Source organism: Mesoplodon bidens (genome assembly GCF_964165515.1).
Source record: "Mesoplodon bidens genome assembly, contig: HAP1_SCAFFOLD_921, whole genome shotgun sequence".
NCBI lineage: Eukaryota > Metazoa > Chordata > Mammalia > Artiodactyla > Ziphiidae > Mesoplodon > Mesoplodon bidens.
Window position 1 is genome coordinate 37 of NW_027671703.1, and position 15,722 is coordinate 15,758.

The window sequence follows — 15,722 nt, forward strand, 5'->3', positions numbered from 1 at the left end:
ATTTTACTAAAATAAAGTTGTATTTTAAAAAGAGCTCACTTCCTATCACTTGTCAAGTAAATCTGAAAATTGAGTCTTAGATTTTTTTTTTACCATTTAAAAGATTTTAGAGTGGCTTTAAATTGTAGTAGTACACATTCTTTAAGCATATTATTACTTTACGAAATACTCAGATTAATGAAAGTAAAATTTTTAAGTCATATAATGATATGCTCCAGGTCTGACTACAGTGTTGTAACTTTAATACTGTGAATAGTTTTTTCAATAGGTTCTTTACCTTCTGCTTCATTGCTGACTGTTTCAGGAGGTGGTAATGTCGTGTTTTCATTGACGAGTTTATCTACGAAAAGGCATAATGGATTATCAGCATATAAATATATTGACTCAACATTTGTGATTAAGCATTTTTTAAGCTAAAAAAGTAGAAGAAAAGGAGACAAAAATGTCAAAAAAAAAAAAAAACCAAAGAGAGACATGTTGACATTTTCCTGAGATACCTTAAAGGAGGGGAAAGAAGAAGGCTTTGAAGAATGATGTTTGTGTGATAATGGGTCGCCTGAGGTGGGATTAATATGCCTATAATTTGCAAGAGTGAGGAAAAACTGGGAGCGTGGGGCCACAGGCTTCCTTTGACAGTACGGAACATCTATCGAATGAGAGGCATTGGCTTCCCACGGCTCCCTGAACAGGCCTTGAAGTGATACGGTCACTTCAGGACAAGTTGGTTGCTGGTCAGGGTGGTGACGTGAAAGAGTTGTAACATCAATGTCCTTGCAAACTGGAAACACATGCATGTTAACTACTCAAAACAGAGTTTTGGCCCTAAAGATTTGGGGCTACAAATCAAGGATTTTCAGGCCTGATCTAGTATATATCTCAGTCTACAATGTGTCCATCTGGAGGTATGTCAGCAAGAGTGTATTTGGGAACCATTGTGACTGAAGGACCATTGTTCTCCCCACGAAGTTGGCAATTTCAGTTAAATTGCTTCATACAGGAGTCAATAAAGTTCCGTATGAAGTACAGGCAACCCCACTTCTAGGAAGATTTCTACTGAGCCTACAAACAGAATAGGTATCTTGTTGGCAAGGAAGGATGGAAAAACGAACCCGTTACCAGAGTTGACACAGATTCAGGCAGGGCTGGAACAATTGGTAAGTAATCCTTTAACTCTGCTATGCAACCCTCAGACTTGATTTTGGAGAAAAATGTCTGGATTGTCTCACTACTGCCTTGCTCTCGTCGTTTTAGGGACTAAAAGAATTGTTAGTCTAAATTTTTCTGGAGCTTTCCATCTCCTTGAGGAGCTTGCTCCCTCAGAATGTCCCCGCCATGTCAACATGTCTCCCTCTGTTAGGGCCCCTTTTAAAATGGCAGAAGTTTCTTATCCCAATACAACTTTGACAATCCTTTGGGGACCTGAATTGTAGGAAGAGAAGTTAGGGTTTTGGAATCTCTTCCATGGGTACTGTGGTCTTCAATAATCCATTTCCTAAGGGAATTTGAGGTACCTGGCTCTGTGTGTCTTATCCCAAATAGCTCAAGATGTTGTCTGCTGTGTGCAAGCAAAATTCCCATGAGAGGTTTGTCTAATTCTTGTATGCCCTTGAAATGTCCCTAACCATTTATGCCCCAAATTTTGGAATTGCTCAAAATATTTCGTTATTGTCAAGTAGCTTTATTAATAGTTAGGCATTGCTGAGTCCGGCTTTTCCCAATATTGAATATTGTCATAGTCAGAAATATGCTGTCTTGCCTTATTTATTTTCATCCCCTTTTCCTTGTCTTCTTGTCTTTCATAGACATGAGCTATTGACACGTCCAGGTGAAAGACGTGGTATATGTACTCTAGAGACTTTTAATGGCCTCCAGAGTCACATGCTGGCAACCGTTTTATCTATCAAGAGTTACACTTGGTGGAAAGATGCAAAAAAGAAATAATATTTGAAGCTGAAAGTGCAAAGCAGAAAGAAGTAAAAATCATTGGAAAAATGACATGATTTACCCAGTGATCTACTGTGTCTCAGAGTTTCCTGTCTTTGCCCAGCAGGTCCTGTAAGTAGCAGGGACATTAGGATGGCACTGCCCAATGGAGATCACAATGCTGGGGATGAATTCCCAAAAGCTTTGTGACTCAGTCTGATGTCTTTATCTGTGGTCCTACAACAGTTTTGAGGTGTTTTTTTTTTTTCATAAACCACTATCAGATTTTCTTTGAAAATTAAGAGTTATGTTTTCATGAGGTAATGTATATTTTTGGTTCCTAGATTTTAAAGAACAATTAATATTGCCGATTGAAAGATGAGAACAGACCTTTTTGGTTTTCAAAGCATTTACAATACCGTATATTCTTTTGGATGAGCACAAGGTATCTCCTAAAAAACTAATCAGACACCAAACTTCGATCCAAATGCCCTGCAAATTCTGGTTCATTCGCTATCTTAAGTGTAATGATTTTTTTTTTTTTCCGGTAAGCGGGACTCTCACTGTTGTGGCCTCTCCCCTTGCAGAGCGCAGGCTCTGGATGCGCAGGATCAGCGGCCATGGCTCACGGGCCCAGGCGCTCCGTGGCATGTGAGATCCTCCCGGACCGGGGCACGAACCCGCGTCACCTGCATTGGCAGGCGGACTCTCAACCACTGCGCCACCAGGGAAGCCCCAGCTTCAGGAAATTTTTGATAGAACATTCATTCATTTGTTACTTTAGTCATCTAAAAGTTAGACCTTGAGTTCCTATCATGTGCCAGACCCTGTGGTTGGCATTAAAGTTACAGAAATGAACAAGGTCTTATGCTCAAGGAACACGCTCTCAATTTGGGAGACAGACAAGAATCACTGTTAATTATGTTGCAGGGTAATGAGGGCTTTCATAGCGATGCACAGCTGGTATGCACAGAGGGATCTAATTCAACTTCCAAAGGCCAGAAACACTTGGAGAGGGAGCTGATGCTCCCATATAGGCTCAGAGGACTAGAAATTGTTTGCCAGACAAACTATGTAAGAGAGAGGTCATTCCACGGTGAGCAAACTCAGGTGTCATAAGCAGGTTCGGTAAGTTCTGAGAGCTTCAGGTAGTCTGCAGTGGAGAATGTGGGTGAGGAATGTGACCAGAGATCAGACTGGCAAGTTCTTCAATGGTCAGATCATTTCAGACTTGAATGCCTGGTTAAGAACTTAGACTATGACCCCAAACCTAGTAGAAAATTACTGAAGGTATTTAAGAAGGGGCCAACCAGGATGATCAGATTTCTATATTTAAATATATCAAGAAAGTGAATAATATTAGAGTAATCATATGAGAAACATACTTGGATTGCATGAACTGGAGAACATAGGGTTTCATGTAATGACAGTCCACTGTCTTCAATTAGACCACTCCTCTTTCAAGACCTTCGAGGAGAGCCATCCTGGGTTGTTATGTTTTCACAAGTATTTTATAAGGAACAATACTCTTGTCAGAAAAAGTAAAAGGATAATTTTGATTTTGTAAACTCTCACTCTGAACTTTCCCCCACTGATAATCTTAGGAAACACCAGCAATTGACTCTAAGCAGAGGCAAGTTTATTTCTCAAGCATGTGATTGTTATATCATTATTTTAAAATTATATTAAAATGTATTAAATATATTTATATAAATATATATTTATACACACATGATATTTTAGATAAATATATATTTAATATAAATATAAATGTAATACATTTTACTAAAATAAAGTTGTATTTTAAAAAGAGCTCACTTCCTATCACTTGTCAAGTAAATCTGAAAATTGAGTCTTAGATTTTTTTTTACCATTTAAAAGATTTTAGAGTGGCTTTAAATTGTAGTAGTACAAACTCTTTAAGCATGTTATTACTTTACGAAATACTCAGATTAATGAAAGTAAAATTTTTAAGTCATATAATGATATGCTCCAGGTCTGACTACAGTGTTGTAACTTTAATACTGTGAATAGTTTTTTCAATAGGTTCTTTACCTTCTGCTTCATTGCTGACTGTTTCAGGAGGTGGTAATGTCGTATTTTCATTGACGAGTTTATCTACGAAAAGGCATAATGGATTATCAGCATATAAATGTATTGACTCAACATTTGTGATTAAGCATTTTTTAAGCTAAAAAAGTAGAAGAAAAGGAGACAAAAATATCAAAACAACAACAAAAAAAACCAAAGAGAGACATGTTGACATTTTCCTGAGATACCTTAAAGGAGGGGAAAGAAGAAGGCTTTGAAGAATGATGTTTGTGTGATAATGGGTCGCCTGAGGTGGGATTAATATGCCTATAATTTGCAAGAGTGAGGAAAAACTGGGAGCGTGGGCCACAGGCTTCCTTTGACAGTACGGAACATCTATCGAATGAGAGGCATTGGCTTCCCACGGCTCCCTGAACAGGCCTTGAAGTGATACGGTCACTTCAGGACAAGTTGGTTGCTGGTCAGGGTGGTGACGTGAAAGAGTTTTAACATCAATGTCCTTGCAAACTGGAAACACATGCATGTTAACTACTCAAAACAGAGTTTTGGCCCTAAAGATTTGGGGCTACAAATCAAGGATTTTCAGGCCTGATCTAGTATATATCTCAGTCTACAATGTGTCCATCTGGAGGTATGTCAGCAAGAGTGTATTTGGGAACCATTGTGACTGAAGGACCATTGTTCTCCCCACGAAGTTGGCAATTTCAGTTAAATTGCTTCATACAGGAGTCAATAAAGTTCCGTATGAAGTACAGGCAACCCCACTTCTAGGAAGATTTCTACTGAGCCTACAAACAGAATAGGTATCTTGTTGGCAAGGAAGGATGGAAAAACGAACCCGTTACCAGAGTTGACACAGATTCAGGCAGGGCTGGAACAATTGGTAAGTAATCCTTTAACTCTGCTATGCAACCCTCAGACTTGATTTTGGAGAAAAATGTCTGGATTGTCTCACTACTGCCTTGCTCTCGTCGTTTTAGGGACTAAAAGAATTGTTAGTCTAAATTTTTCTGGAGCTTTCCATCTCCTTGGGGAGCTTGCTCCCCCAGAATGTCCCCGCCATGTCAACATGTCTCCCTCTGTTAGGGCCCCTTTTAAAATGGCAGAAGTTTCTTATCCCAATACAACTTTGACAATCCTTTGGGGACCTGAATTGTAGGAAGAGAAGTTAGGGTTTTGGAATCTCTTCCATGGGTACTGTGGTCTTCAATAATCCATTTCCTAAGGGAATTTGAGGTACCTGGCTCTGTGTGTCTTATCCCAAATAGCTCAAGATGTTGTCTGCTGTGTGCAAGCAAAATTCCCATGAGAGGTTTGTCTAATTCATGTATGCCCTTGAAATGTCCCTATCCATTTATGCCCCAAATTTTGGAATTGCTCAAAATATTTCGTTATTGTCAAGTAGCTTTATTAATAGTTATGCATTGCTGAGTCTGGCTTTTCCCAATATTGAATATTGTCATAGTCAGAAATATGCTGTCTTGCCTTATTTATTTTCATCCCCTTTTCCTTGTCTTCTTGTCTTTCATAGACATGAGCTATTGACACGTCCAGGTGAAAGACGTGGTATATGTACTCTAGAGACTTTTAATGGCCTCCAGAGTCACATGCTGGCAACCGTTTTATCTATCAAGAGTTACACTTGGTGGAAAGATGCAAAAAAGAAATAATATTTGAAGCTGAAAGTGCAAAGCAGAAAGAAGTAAAAATCATTGGAAAAATGACATGATTTACCCAGTGATCTACTGTGTCTCAGAGTTTCCTTTCTTTGCCCAGCAGGTCCTGTAAGTAGCAGGGACATTAGGATGGCACTGCCCAATGGAGATCACAATGCTGGGGATGAATTCCCAAAAGCTTTGTGACTCAGTCTGATGTCTTTATCTGTGGTCCTACAACAGTTTTGAGGTGTTTTTTTTTTTTTCATAAACCACTATCAGATTTTCTTTGAAAATTAAGAGTTATGTTTTCATGAGGTAATGTATATTTTTGGTTCCTAGATTTTAAAGAACAATTAATATTGCCGATTGAAAGATGAGAACAGACCTTTTTGGTTTTCAAAGCATTTACAATACCGTATATTCTTTTGGATGAGCACAAGGTATCTCCTACAAAACTAATCAGACACCAAACTTCAATCCAGATGCCCTGCAAATTCTGCTTCATGGGCTATCTTAACTGTAATGATTTTTTTTTTTTCCGGTAAGCGGGCCTCTCACTGTTGTGGCCTCTCCCGTTGCAGAGCGCAGGCTCTGGATGCGCAGCCTCAGCGGCCATGGCTCACGGGCCCAGGCGCTCCGTGGCATGTGAGATCCTCCCGGACTGGGGCACGAACCCGCGTCGCCTGCATTGGCAGGCGGACTCTCAACCACTGCGCCACCAGGGAAGCCCCGGCTTCAGGAAATTTTTCATAGAACATTCATTCATTTGTTACTTTAGTCATCTAAAACTTAGACCTTGAGTTCCTATCATGTGCCAGACCCTGCGGTTGGCATTAAAGTTACAGAAATGAACAAGGTCTTATGCTCAAGGAACACGCTCTCAATTTGGGAGACAGACAAGAATCACTGTTAATTATGTTGCAGGGTAATGAGGGCTTTCATAGCGATGCACAGGTGGTATGCACAGAGGGTTCTAATTCAACTTCCAAAGGCCAGAAACACTTTGAGAGGGAGGTGATGCTCCCATATAGGCTCAGAGGACTAGAAATTGTTTGCCAGACAAACTATGTAAGAGAGAGGTCATTCCACGGTGAGCAAACTCAGGTGTCATAAGCAGGTTCGGTAAGTTCTGAGAGCTTCAGGTAGTCTGGAGTGGAGAATGCGGGTGAGGAATGTGACCAGAGATGAGACTGGCAAGTTCTTCAATGGTCAGATCATTTCAGACTTGAATGCCTGGTTAAGAACTTAGACTATGACCCCAAACCTAGTAGAAAATTACTGAAGGTATTTAAGAAGGGGCCAACCAGGATAATCAGATTTCTATATTTAAATATATCAAGAAAGTGAATAATATTAGAGTAATCATATGAGAAACATACTTGGATTGCATGAACTGGAGAACATAGGGTTTCATGTAATGACAGTCCACTGTCTTCAATTAGACCACTCCTCTTTCAAGACCTTCGAGGAGAGCCATCCTGGGTTGTTATGTTTTCACAAGTATTTTATAAGGAACAATACTCTTGTCAGAAAAAGTAAAAGGATAATTTTGATTTTGTAAACTCTCACTCTGAACTTTCCCCCACTGATAATCTTAGGAAACACCAGCAATTGACTCTAAGCAGAGGCAAGTTTATTTCTCAAGCATGTGATTGTTATATCATTATTTTAAAATTATATTAAAATGTATTAAATATATTTATATAAATATATATTTATACACACATGATATTTTAGATAAATATATATTTAATATAAATATAAATGTAATACATTTTACTAAAATAAAGTTGTATTTTAAAAAGAGCTCACTTCCTATCACTTGTCAAGTAAATCTGAAAATTGAGTCTTAGATTTTTTTTTTACCATTTAAAAGATTTTAGAGTGGCTTTAAATTATAGTAGTACAAATTCTTTAAGCATGTTATTACTTTACGAAATACTCAGATTAATGAAAGTAAAATTTTTAAGTCATATAATGATATGCTCCAGGTCTGACTACAGTGTTGTAACTTTAATACTGTGAATAGTTTTTTCAATAGGTTCTTTACCTTCTTCTTCATTGCTGACTGTTTCAGGAGGTGGTAATGTCGTGTTTTCATTGACGAGTTTATCTACGAAAAGGCATAATGGATTATCAGCATATAAATATATTGACTCAACATTTGTGATTAAGCATTTTTTAAGCTAAAAAATAGAAGAAAAGGAGACAAGAATATCAAAACAAACAAACAAAAAAAGAGAAAGATGTTGACATTTTCCTGAGATACCTTAAAGGACGGGAAAGAAGAAGGCTTTGAAGAATGTTTGTGTGAAAATGGGTCGCCTGAGGTGGGATTAATATGCCTATAATTTGCAAGAGTGAGGAAAAACTGGGAGCGTGGGGCCACAGGCTTCCTTTGACAGTACGGAACATCTATCGAATGAGAGGCATTGGCTTCCCACGGCTCCCTGAACAGGCCTTGAAGTGATACGGTCACTTCAGGACAAGTTGGTTGCTGGTCAGGGTGGTGACGTGAAAGAGTTGTAACATCAATGTCCTTGCAAACTGGAAACACATGCATGTTAACTACTCAAAACAGAGTTTTGGCCCTAAAGATTTGGGGCTACAAATCAAGGATTTTCAGGCCTGATCTAGTATATATCTCAGTCTACAATGTGTCCATCTGGAGGTATGTCAGCAAGAGTGTATTTGGGAACCATTGTGACTGAAGGACCATTGTTCTCCCCACGAAGTTGGCAATTTCAGTTAAATTGCTTCATACAGGAGTCAATAAAGTTCCGTATGAAGTACAGGCAACCCCACTTCTAGGAAGATTTCTACTGAGCCTACAAACAGAATAGGTATCTTGTTGGCAAGGAAGGATGGAAAAACGAACCCGTTACCAGAGTTGACACAGATTCAGGCAGGGCTGGAACAATTGGTAAGTAATCCTTTAACTCTGCTATGCAACCCTCAGACTTGATTTTGGAGAAAAATGTCTGGATTGTCTCACTACTGCCTTGCTCTCGTCGTTTTAGGGACTAAAAGAATTGTTAGTCTAAATTTTTCTGGAGCTTTCCATCTCCTTGAGGAGCTTGCTCCCCCAGAATGTCCCCGCCATGTCAACATGTCTCCCTCTGTTAGGGCCCCTTTTAAAATGGCAGAAGTTTCTTATCCCAATACAACTTTGACAATCCTTTGGGGACCTGAATTGTAGGAAGAGAAGTTAGGGTTTTGGAATCTCTTCCATGGGTACTGTGGTCTTCAATAATCCATTTCCTAAGGGAATTTGAGGTACCTGGCTCTGTGTGTCTTATCCCAAATAGCTCAAGATGTTGTCTGCTGTGTGCAAGCAAAATTCCCATGAGAGGTTTGTCTAATTCATGTATGCCCTTGAAATGTCCCTATCCATTTATGCCCCAAATTTTGGAATTGCTCAAAATATTTCGTTATTGTCAAGTAGCTTCATTAATAGTTAGGCATTGCTGAGTCTGGCTTTTCCCAATATTGAATATTGTCATAGTCAGAAATATGCTGTCTTGCCTTATTTATTTCCATCCCCTTTTCCTTGTCTTCTTGTCTTTCATAGACATGAGCTATTGACACGTCCAGGTGAAAGACGTGGTATATGTACTCTAGAGACTTTTAATGGCCTCCAGAGTCACATGCTGGCAACCGTTTTATCTATCAAGAGTTACACTTGGTGGAAAGATGCAAAAAAGAAATAATATTTTTTTTTTTTTTTTTTTTTTTTTTTTTTTTGTGGCACGTGGGCCTCTCACTGTTGTGGCCTCTCCCATTGCGGAGCACAGGCTCCAGACGCGCAGGCCCAGCAGCCATGGCTCACGGGCCCAGCCGCTCTGAGGCATGTGGGATCCTCCCGGACCGGGGCACGAACCAGCGTCCCCTGCATCGGCAGGCGGACTCTCAACCACTGCGCCACCAGGGAAGCCCCAGAAATAATATTTGAAGCTGAAAGTGCAAAGCAGAAAGAAGTAAAAATCATTGGAAAAATGACATGATTTACCCAGTGATCTACTGTGTCTCAGAGTTTCCTTTCTTTGCCCAGCAGGTCCTGTAAGTAGCAGGGACATTAGGATGGCACTGCCCAATGGAGATCACAATGCTGGGGATGAATTCCCAAAAGCTTTGTGACTCAGTCTGATGTCTTTATCTGTGGTCCTACAACAGTTTTGAGGTGTTTTTTTTTTTTTCATAAACCACTATCAGATTTTCTTTGAAAATTAAGAGTTATGTTTTCATGAGGTAATGTATATTTTTGGTTCCTAGATTTTAAAGAACAATTAATATTGCCGATTGAAAGATGAGAACAGACCTTTTTGGTTTTCAAAGCATTTACAATACCGTATATTCTTTTGGATGAGCACAAGGTATCTCCTAAAAAACTAATCAGACACCAAACTTCAATCCAGATGCCCTGCAAATTCTGCTTCATGGGCTATCTTAACTGTAATGATTTTTTTTTTTTCCGGTAAGCGGGCCTCTCACTGTTGTGGCCTCTCCCGTTGCAGAGCGCAGGCTCTGGATGCGCAGCCTCAGCGGCCATGGCTCACGGGCCCAGGCGCTCCGTGGCATGTGAGATCCTCCCGGACTGGGGCACGAACCCGCGTCGCCTGCATTGGCAGGCGGACTCTCAACCACTGCGCCACCAGGGAAGCCCCGGCTTCAGGAAATTTTTCATAGAACATTCATTCATTTGTTACTTTAGTCATCTAAAACTTAGACCTTGAGTTCCTATCATGTGCCAGACCCTGCGGTTGGCATTAAAGTTACAGAAATGAACAAGGTCTTATGCTCAAGGAACACGCTCTCAATTTGGGAGACAGACAAGAATCACTGTTAATTATGTTGCAGGGTAATGAGGGCTTTCATAGCGATGCACAGGTGGTATGCACAGAGGGTTCTAATTCAACTTCCAAAGGCCAGAAACACTTTGAGAGGGAGGTGATGCTCCCATATAGGCTCAGAGGACTAGAAATTGTTTGCCAGACAAACTATGTAAGAGAGAGGTCATTCCACGGTGAGCAAACTCAGGTGTCATAAGCAGGTTCGGTAAGTTCTGAGAGCTTCAGGTAGTCTGGAGTGGAGAATGCGGGTGAGGAATGTGACCAGAGATGAGACTGGCAAGTTCTTCAATGGTCAGATCATTTCAGACTTGAATGCCTGGTTAAGAACTTAGACTATGACCCCAAACCTAGTAGAAAATTACTGAAGGTATTTAAGAAGGGGCCAACCAGGATAATCAGATTTCTATATTTAAATATATCAAGAAAGTGAATAATATTAGAGTAATCATATGAGAAACATACTTGGATTGCATGAACTGGAGAACATAGGGTTTCATGTAATGACAGTCCACTGTCTTCAATTAGACCACTCCTCTTTCAAGACCTTCGAGGAGAGCCATCCTGGGTTGTTATGTTTTCACAAGTATTTTATAAGGAACAATACTCTTGTCAGAAAAAGTAAAAGGATAATTTTGATTTTGTAAACTCTCACTCTGAACTTTCCCCCACTGATAATCTTAGGAAACACCAGCAATTGACTCTAAGCAGAGGCAAGTTTATTTCTCAAGCATGTGATTGTTATATCATTATTTTAAAATTATATTAAAATGTATTAAATATATTTATATAAATATATATTTATACACACATGATATTTTAGATAAATATATATTTAATATAAATATAAATGTAATACATTTTACTAAAATAAAGTTGTATTTTAAAAAGAGCTCACTTCCTATCACTTGTCAAGTAAATCTGAAAATTGAGTCTTAGATTTTTTTTTTACCATTTAAAAGATTTTAGAGTGGCTTTAAATTATAGTAGTACAAATTCTTTAAGCATGTTATTACTTTACGAAATACTCAGATTAATGAAAGTAAAATTTTTAAGTCATATAATGATATGCTCCAGGTCTGACTACAGTGTTGTAACTTTAATACTGTGAATAGTTTTTTCAATAGGTTCTTTACCTTCTTCTTCATTGCTGACTGTTTCAGGAGGTGGTAATGTCGTGTTTTCATTGACGAGTTTATCTACGAAAAGGCATAATGGATTATCAGCATATAAATATATTGACTCAACATTTGTGATTAAGCATTTTTTAAGCTAAAAAATAGAAGAAAAGGAGACAAGAATATCAAAACAAACAAACAAAAAAAGAGAAAGATGTTGACATTTTCCTGAGATACCTTAAAGGACGGGAAAGAAGAAGGCTTTGAAGAATGTTTGTGTGAAAATGGGTCGCCTGAGGTGGGATTAATATGCCTATAATTTGCAAGAGTGAGGAAAAACTGGGAGCGTGGGGCCACAGGCTTCCTTTGACAGTACGGAACATCTATCGAATGAGAGGCATTGGCTTCCCACGGCTCCCTGAACAGGCCTTGAAGTGATACGGTCACTTCAGGACAAGTTGGTTGCTGGTCAGGGTGGTGACGTGAAAGAGTTGTAACATCAATGTCCTTGCAAACTGGAAACACATGCATGTTAACTACTCAAAACAGAGTTTTGGCCCTAAAGATTTGGGGCTACAAATCAAGGATTTTCAGGCCTGATCTAGTATATATCTCAGTCTACAATGTGTCCATCTGGAGGTATGTCAGCAAGAGTGTATTTGGGAACCATTGTGACTGAAGGACCATTGTTCTCCCCACGAAGTTGGCAATTTCAGTTAAATTGCTTCATACAGGAGTCAATAAAGTTCCGTATGAAGTACAGGCAACCCCACTTCTAGGAAGATTTCTACTGAGCCTACAAACAGAATAGGTATCTTGTTGGCAAGGAAGGATGGAAAAACGAACCCGTTACCAGAGTTGACACAGATTCAGGCAGGGCTGGAACAATTGGTAAGTAATCCTTTAACTCTGCTATGCAACCCTCAGACTTGATTTTGGAGAAAAATGTCTGGATTGTCTCACTACTGCCTTGCTCTCGTCGTTTTAGGGACTAAAAGAATTGTTAGTCTAAATTTTTCTGGAGCTTTCCATCTCCTTGAGGAGCTTGCTCCCCCAGAATGTCCCCGCCATGTCAACATGTCTCCCTCTGTTAGGGCCCCTTTTAAAATGGCAGAAGTTTCTTATCCCAATACAACTTTGACAATCCTTTGGGGACCTGAATTGTAGGAAGAGAAGTTAGGGTTTTGGAATCTCTTCCATGGGTACTGTGGTCTTCAATAATCCATTTCCTAAGGGAATTTGAGGTACCTGGCTCTGTGTGTCTTATCCCAAATAGCTCAAGATGTTGTCTGCTGTGTGCAAGCAAAATTCCCATGAGAGGTTTGTCTAATTCATGTATGCCCTTGAAATGTCCCTATCCATTTATGCCCCAAATTTTGGAATTGCTCAAAATATTTCGTTATTGTCAAGTAGCTTCATTAATAGTTAGGCATTGCTGAGTCTGGCTTTTCCCAATATTGAATATTGTCATAGTCAGAAATATGCTGTCTTGCCTTATTTATTTCCATCCCCTTTTCCTTGTCTTCTTGTCTTTCATAGACATGAGCTATTGACACGTCCAGGTGAAAGACGTGGTATATGTACTCTAGAGACTTTTAATGGCCTCCAGAGTCACATGCTGGCAACCGTTTTATCTATCAAGAGTTACACTTGGTGGAAAGATGCAAAAAAGAAATAATATTTTTTTTTTTTTTTTTTTTTTTTTTTTTTTTTGTGGCACGTGGGCCTCTCACTGTTGTGGCCTCTCCCATTGCGGAGCACAGGCTCCAGACGCGCAGGCCCAGCAGCCATGGCTCACGGGCCCAGCCGCTCTGAGGCATGTGGGATCCTCCCGGACCGGGGCACGAACCAGCGTCCCCTGCATCGGCAGGCGGACTCTCAACCACTGCGCCACCAGGGAAGCCCCAGAAATAATATTTGAAGCTGAAAGTGCAAAGCAGAAAGAAGTAAAAATCATTGGAAAAATGACATGATTTACCCAGTGATCTACTGTGTCTCAGAGTTTCCTGTCTTTGCCCAGCAGGTCCTGTAAGTAGCAGGGACATTAGGATGGCACTGCCCAATGGAGATCACAATGCTGGGGATGAATTCCCAAAAGCTTTGTGACTCAGTCTGATGTCTTTATCTTTGGTCCTACAACAGTTTTGAGGTGTTTTTTTTTTTTCATAAACCACTATCAGATTTTCTTTGAAAATTAAGAGTTATGTTTTCATGAGGTAATGTATATTTTTGGTTCCTAGATTTTAAAGAACAATTAATATTGCCGATTGAAAGATGAGAACAGACCTTTTTGGTTTTCAAAGCATTTACAATACCGTATATTCTTTTGGATGAGCACAAGGTATCTCCTAAAAAACTAATCAGACACCAAACGTCGATCCAAATGCCCTGCAAATTCTGGTTCATTCGCTATCTTAAGTGTAATGATTTTTTTTTTTTTTTCCGGTAAGCGGGCCTCTCACTGTTGTGGCCTCTCCCGTTGCAGAGCGCAGGCTCTGGATGCGCAGGATCAGCGGCCATGGCTCACGGGCCCAGGCGCTCCGTGGCATGTGAGATCCTCCCGGACTGGGGCACGAACCCGCGTCACCTGCATTGGCAGGCGGACTCTCAACCACTGCGCCACCAGGGAAGCCCCAGCTTCAGGAAATTTTTGATAGAACATTCATTCATTTGTTACTTTAGTCATCTAAAAGTTAGACCTTGAGTTCCTATCATGTGCCAGACCCTGTGGTTGGCATTAAAGTTACAGAAATGAACAAGGTCTTATGCTCAAGGAACACGCTCTCAATTTGGGAGACAGACAAGAATCACTGTTAATTATGTTGCAGGGTAATGAGGGCTTTCATAGCGATGCACAGGTGGTATGCACAGAGGGATCTAATTCAACTTCCAAAGGCCAGAAACACTTTGAGAGGGAGCTGATGCTCCCATATAGGCTCAGAGGACTAGAAATTGTTTGCCAGACAAACTATGTAGGAGAGAGGTCATTCCACGGTGAGCAAACTCAGGTGTCATAAGCAGGTTCGGTAAGTTCTGAGAGCTTCAGGTAGTCTGGAGTGGAGAATGTGGGTGAGGAATGTGACCAGAGATGAGACTGGCAAGTTCTTCAATGGTCAGATCATTTCAGACTTGAATGCCTGGTTAAGAACTTAGACTATGACCCCAAACCTAGTAGAAAATTACTGAAGGTATTTAAGAAGGGGCCAACCACGATCATCAGATTTCTATGTTTAATCTTAAATGCATACTACTAAGCAAAAGAAGCCAATCTGAAAAGGATACATACTGTATATTTCCAATGATTTGACCTTCTGGAAAAGGCAAAACTATAGAGACAGTGAAAAGATCAGTAGTTGCCAAGGGTTGGGCAAGGGAGGGATGGCTAAGTAGGTTGTAGGGGATTTTTAGGTCAATGAAGCTACTCGGTATGATTGTAATGGTGGACACAAGACATTATGCATTTGTCAAAATCCCGTAGAATTGTACAACACAAAGGGTGGACCCTAATGTAAACTATGAAGTTTAGTTAATAGCAATGTATCAATATTGGCTCATAAATTGTTAAAAAAATGCACCACACGAATGGAAGATATTAATACCAGGGGAAACTGAGCAGGGGGAATATATGAGAACTCTGTACTTTCTACTCAATTTTTCTATAAGCTTAAAACCGCTCTAAAAATGTCTGTCAATTTAAGACAACTGCATCCTAAATATTGTTCACTTGCCTACTCCTTCATTTGGTTTACTGTTTCAGGAATATAAGTTACAAAACAGGGAGATGGAAATAGTCATCTGTAATGTGGTCACTGAAGAACACTGTTTAGGAAACATAACTTTCCTACAACTGTAAATGTCCTCTCTGGTATGATGTCAGCCACCATGCTACCTTCTTACATATTCTATACCTTACTGAGGAAAACAGTATCACCATGTAGACACTACAATGTGTGAAAGTATTTATGTATCCCTTTAATTGAAGTATTTTGTTCTTACTTGGAATTGGCTGAAAAGCTTCATCTCGTTGGTTGTCCTCATTGGTGTCTGCCTGTATAGCTGTTTAAACAATAAATTGGTGTTATGGTAAACAAAATTCACTTACTTTTGTGTGTGTATACAGCTTA

The 15,722-nt window shown here is 39.8% G+C and overlaps 1 protein-coding gene across 1 annotated transcript in view; it reads right to left on the reverse strand.

Moving 5' to 3' along the window:
• Positions 1 to 224: 224 nt before the first annotated feature.
• The window catches only part of LOC308611130 (uncharacterized protein), a gene marked incomplete at its 3' end in the record, with an annotated part of 91,922 nt that continues 76,424 nt past the window's right edge, over positions 225 to 15,722 (reverse strand). The window contains exons 25-32 of the mRNA XM_081260031.1: positions 15,595 to 15,654; positions 11,617 to 11,679; positions 9,643 to 9,690; positions 7,684 to 7,746; positions 5,710 to 5,757; positions 3,979 to 4,041; positions 2,006 to 2,053; positions 225 to 340 (exon numbers count right to left, since the gene is read on the reverse strand). Of these exons, the coding sequence (XP_081116157.1) occupies positions 225 to 340; positions 2,006 to 2,053; positions 3,979 to 4,041; positions 5,710 to 5,757; positions 7,684 to 7,746; positions 9,643 to 9,690; positions 11,617 to 11,679; positions 15,595 to 15,654 (509 nt within the window). The remainder of the gene's footprint in view (positions 341 to 2,005; positions 2,054 to 3,978; positions 4,042 to 5,709; positions 5,758 to 7,683; positions 7,747 to 9,642; positions 9,691 to 11,616; positions 11,680 to 15,594; positions 15,655 to 15,722) is intronic.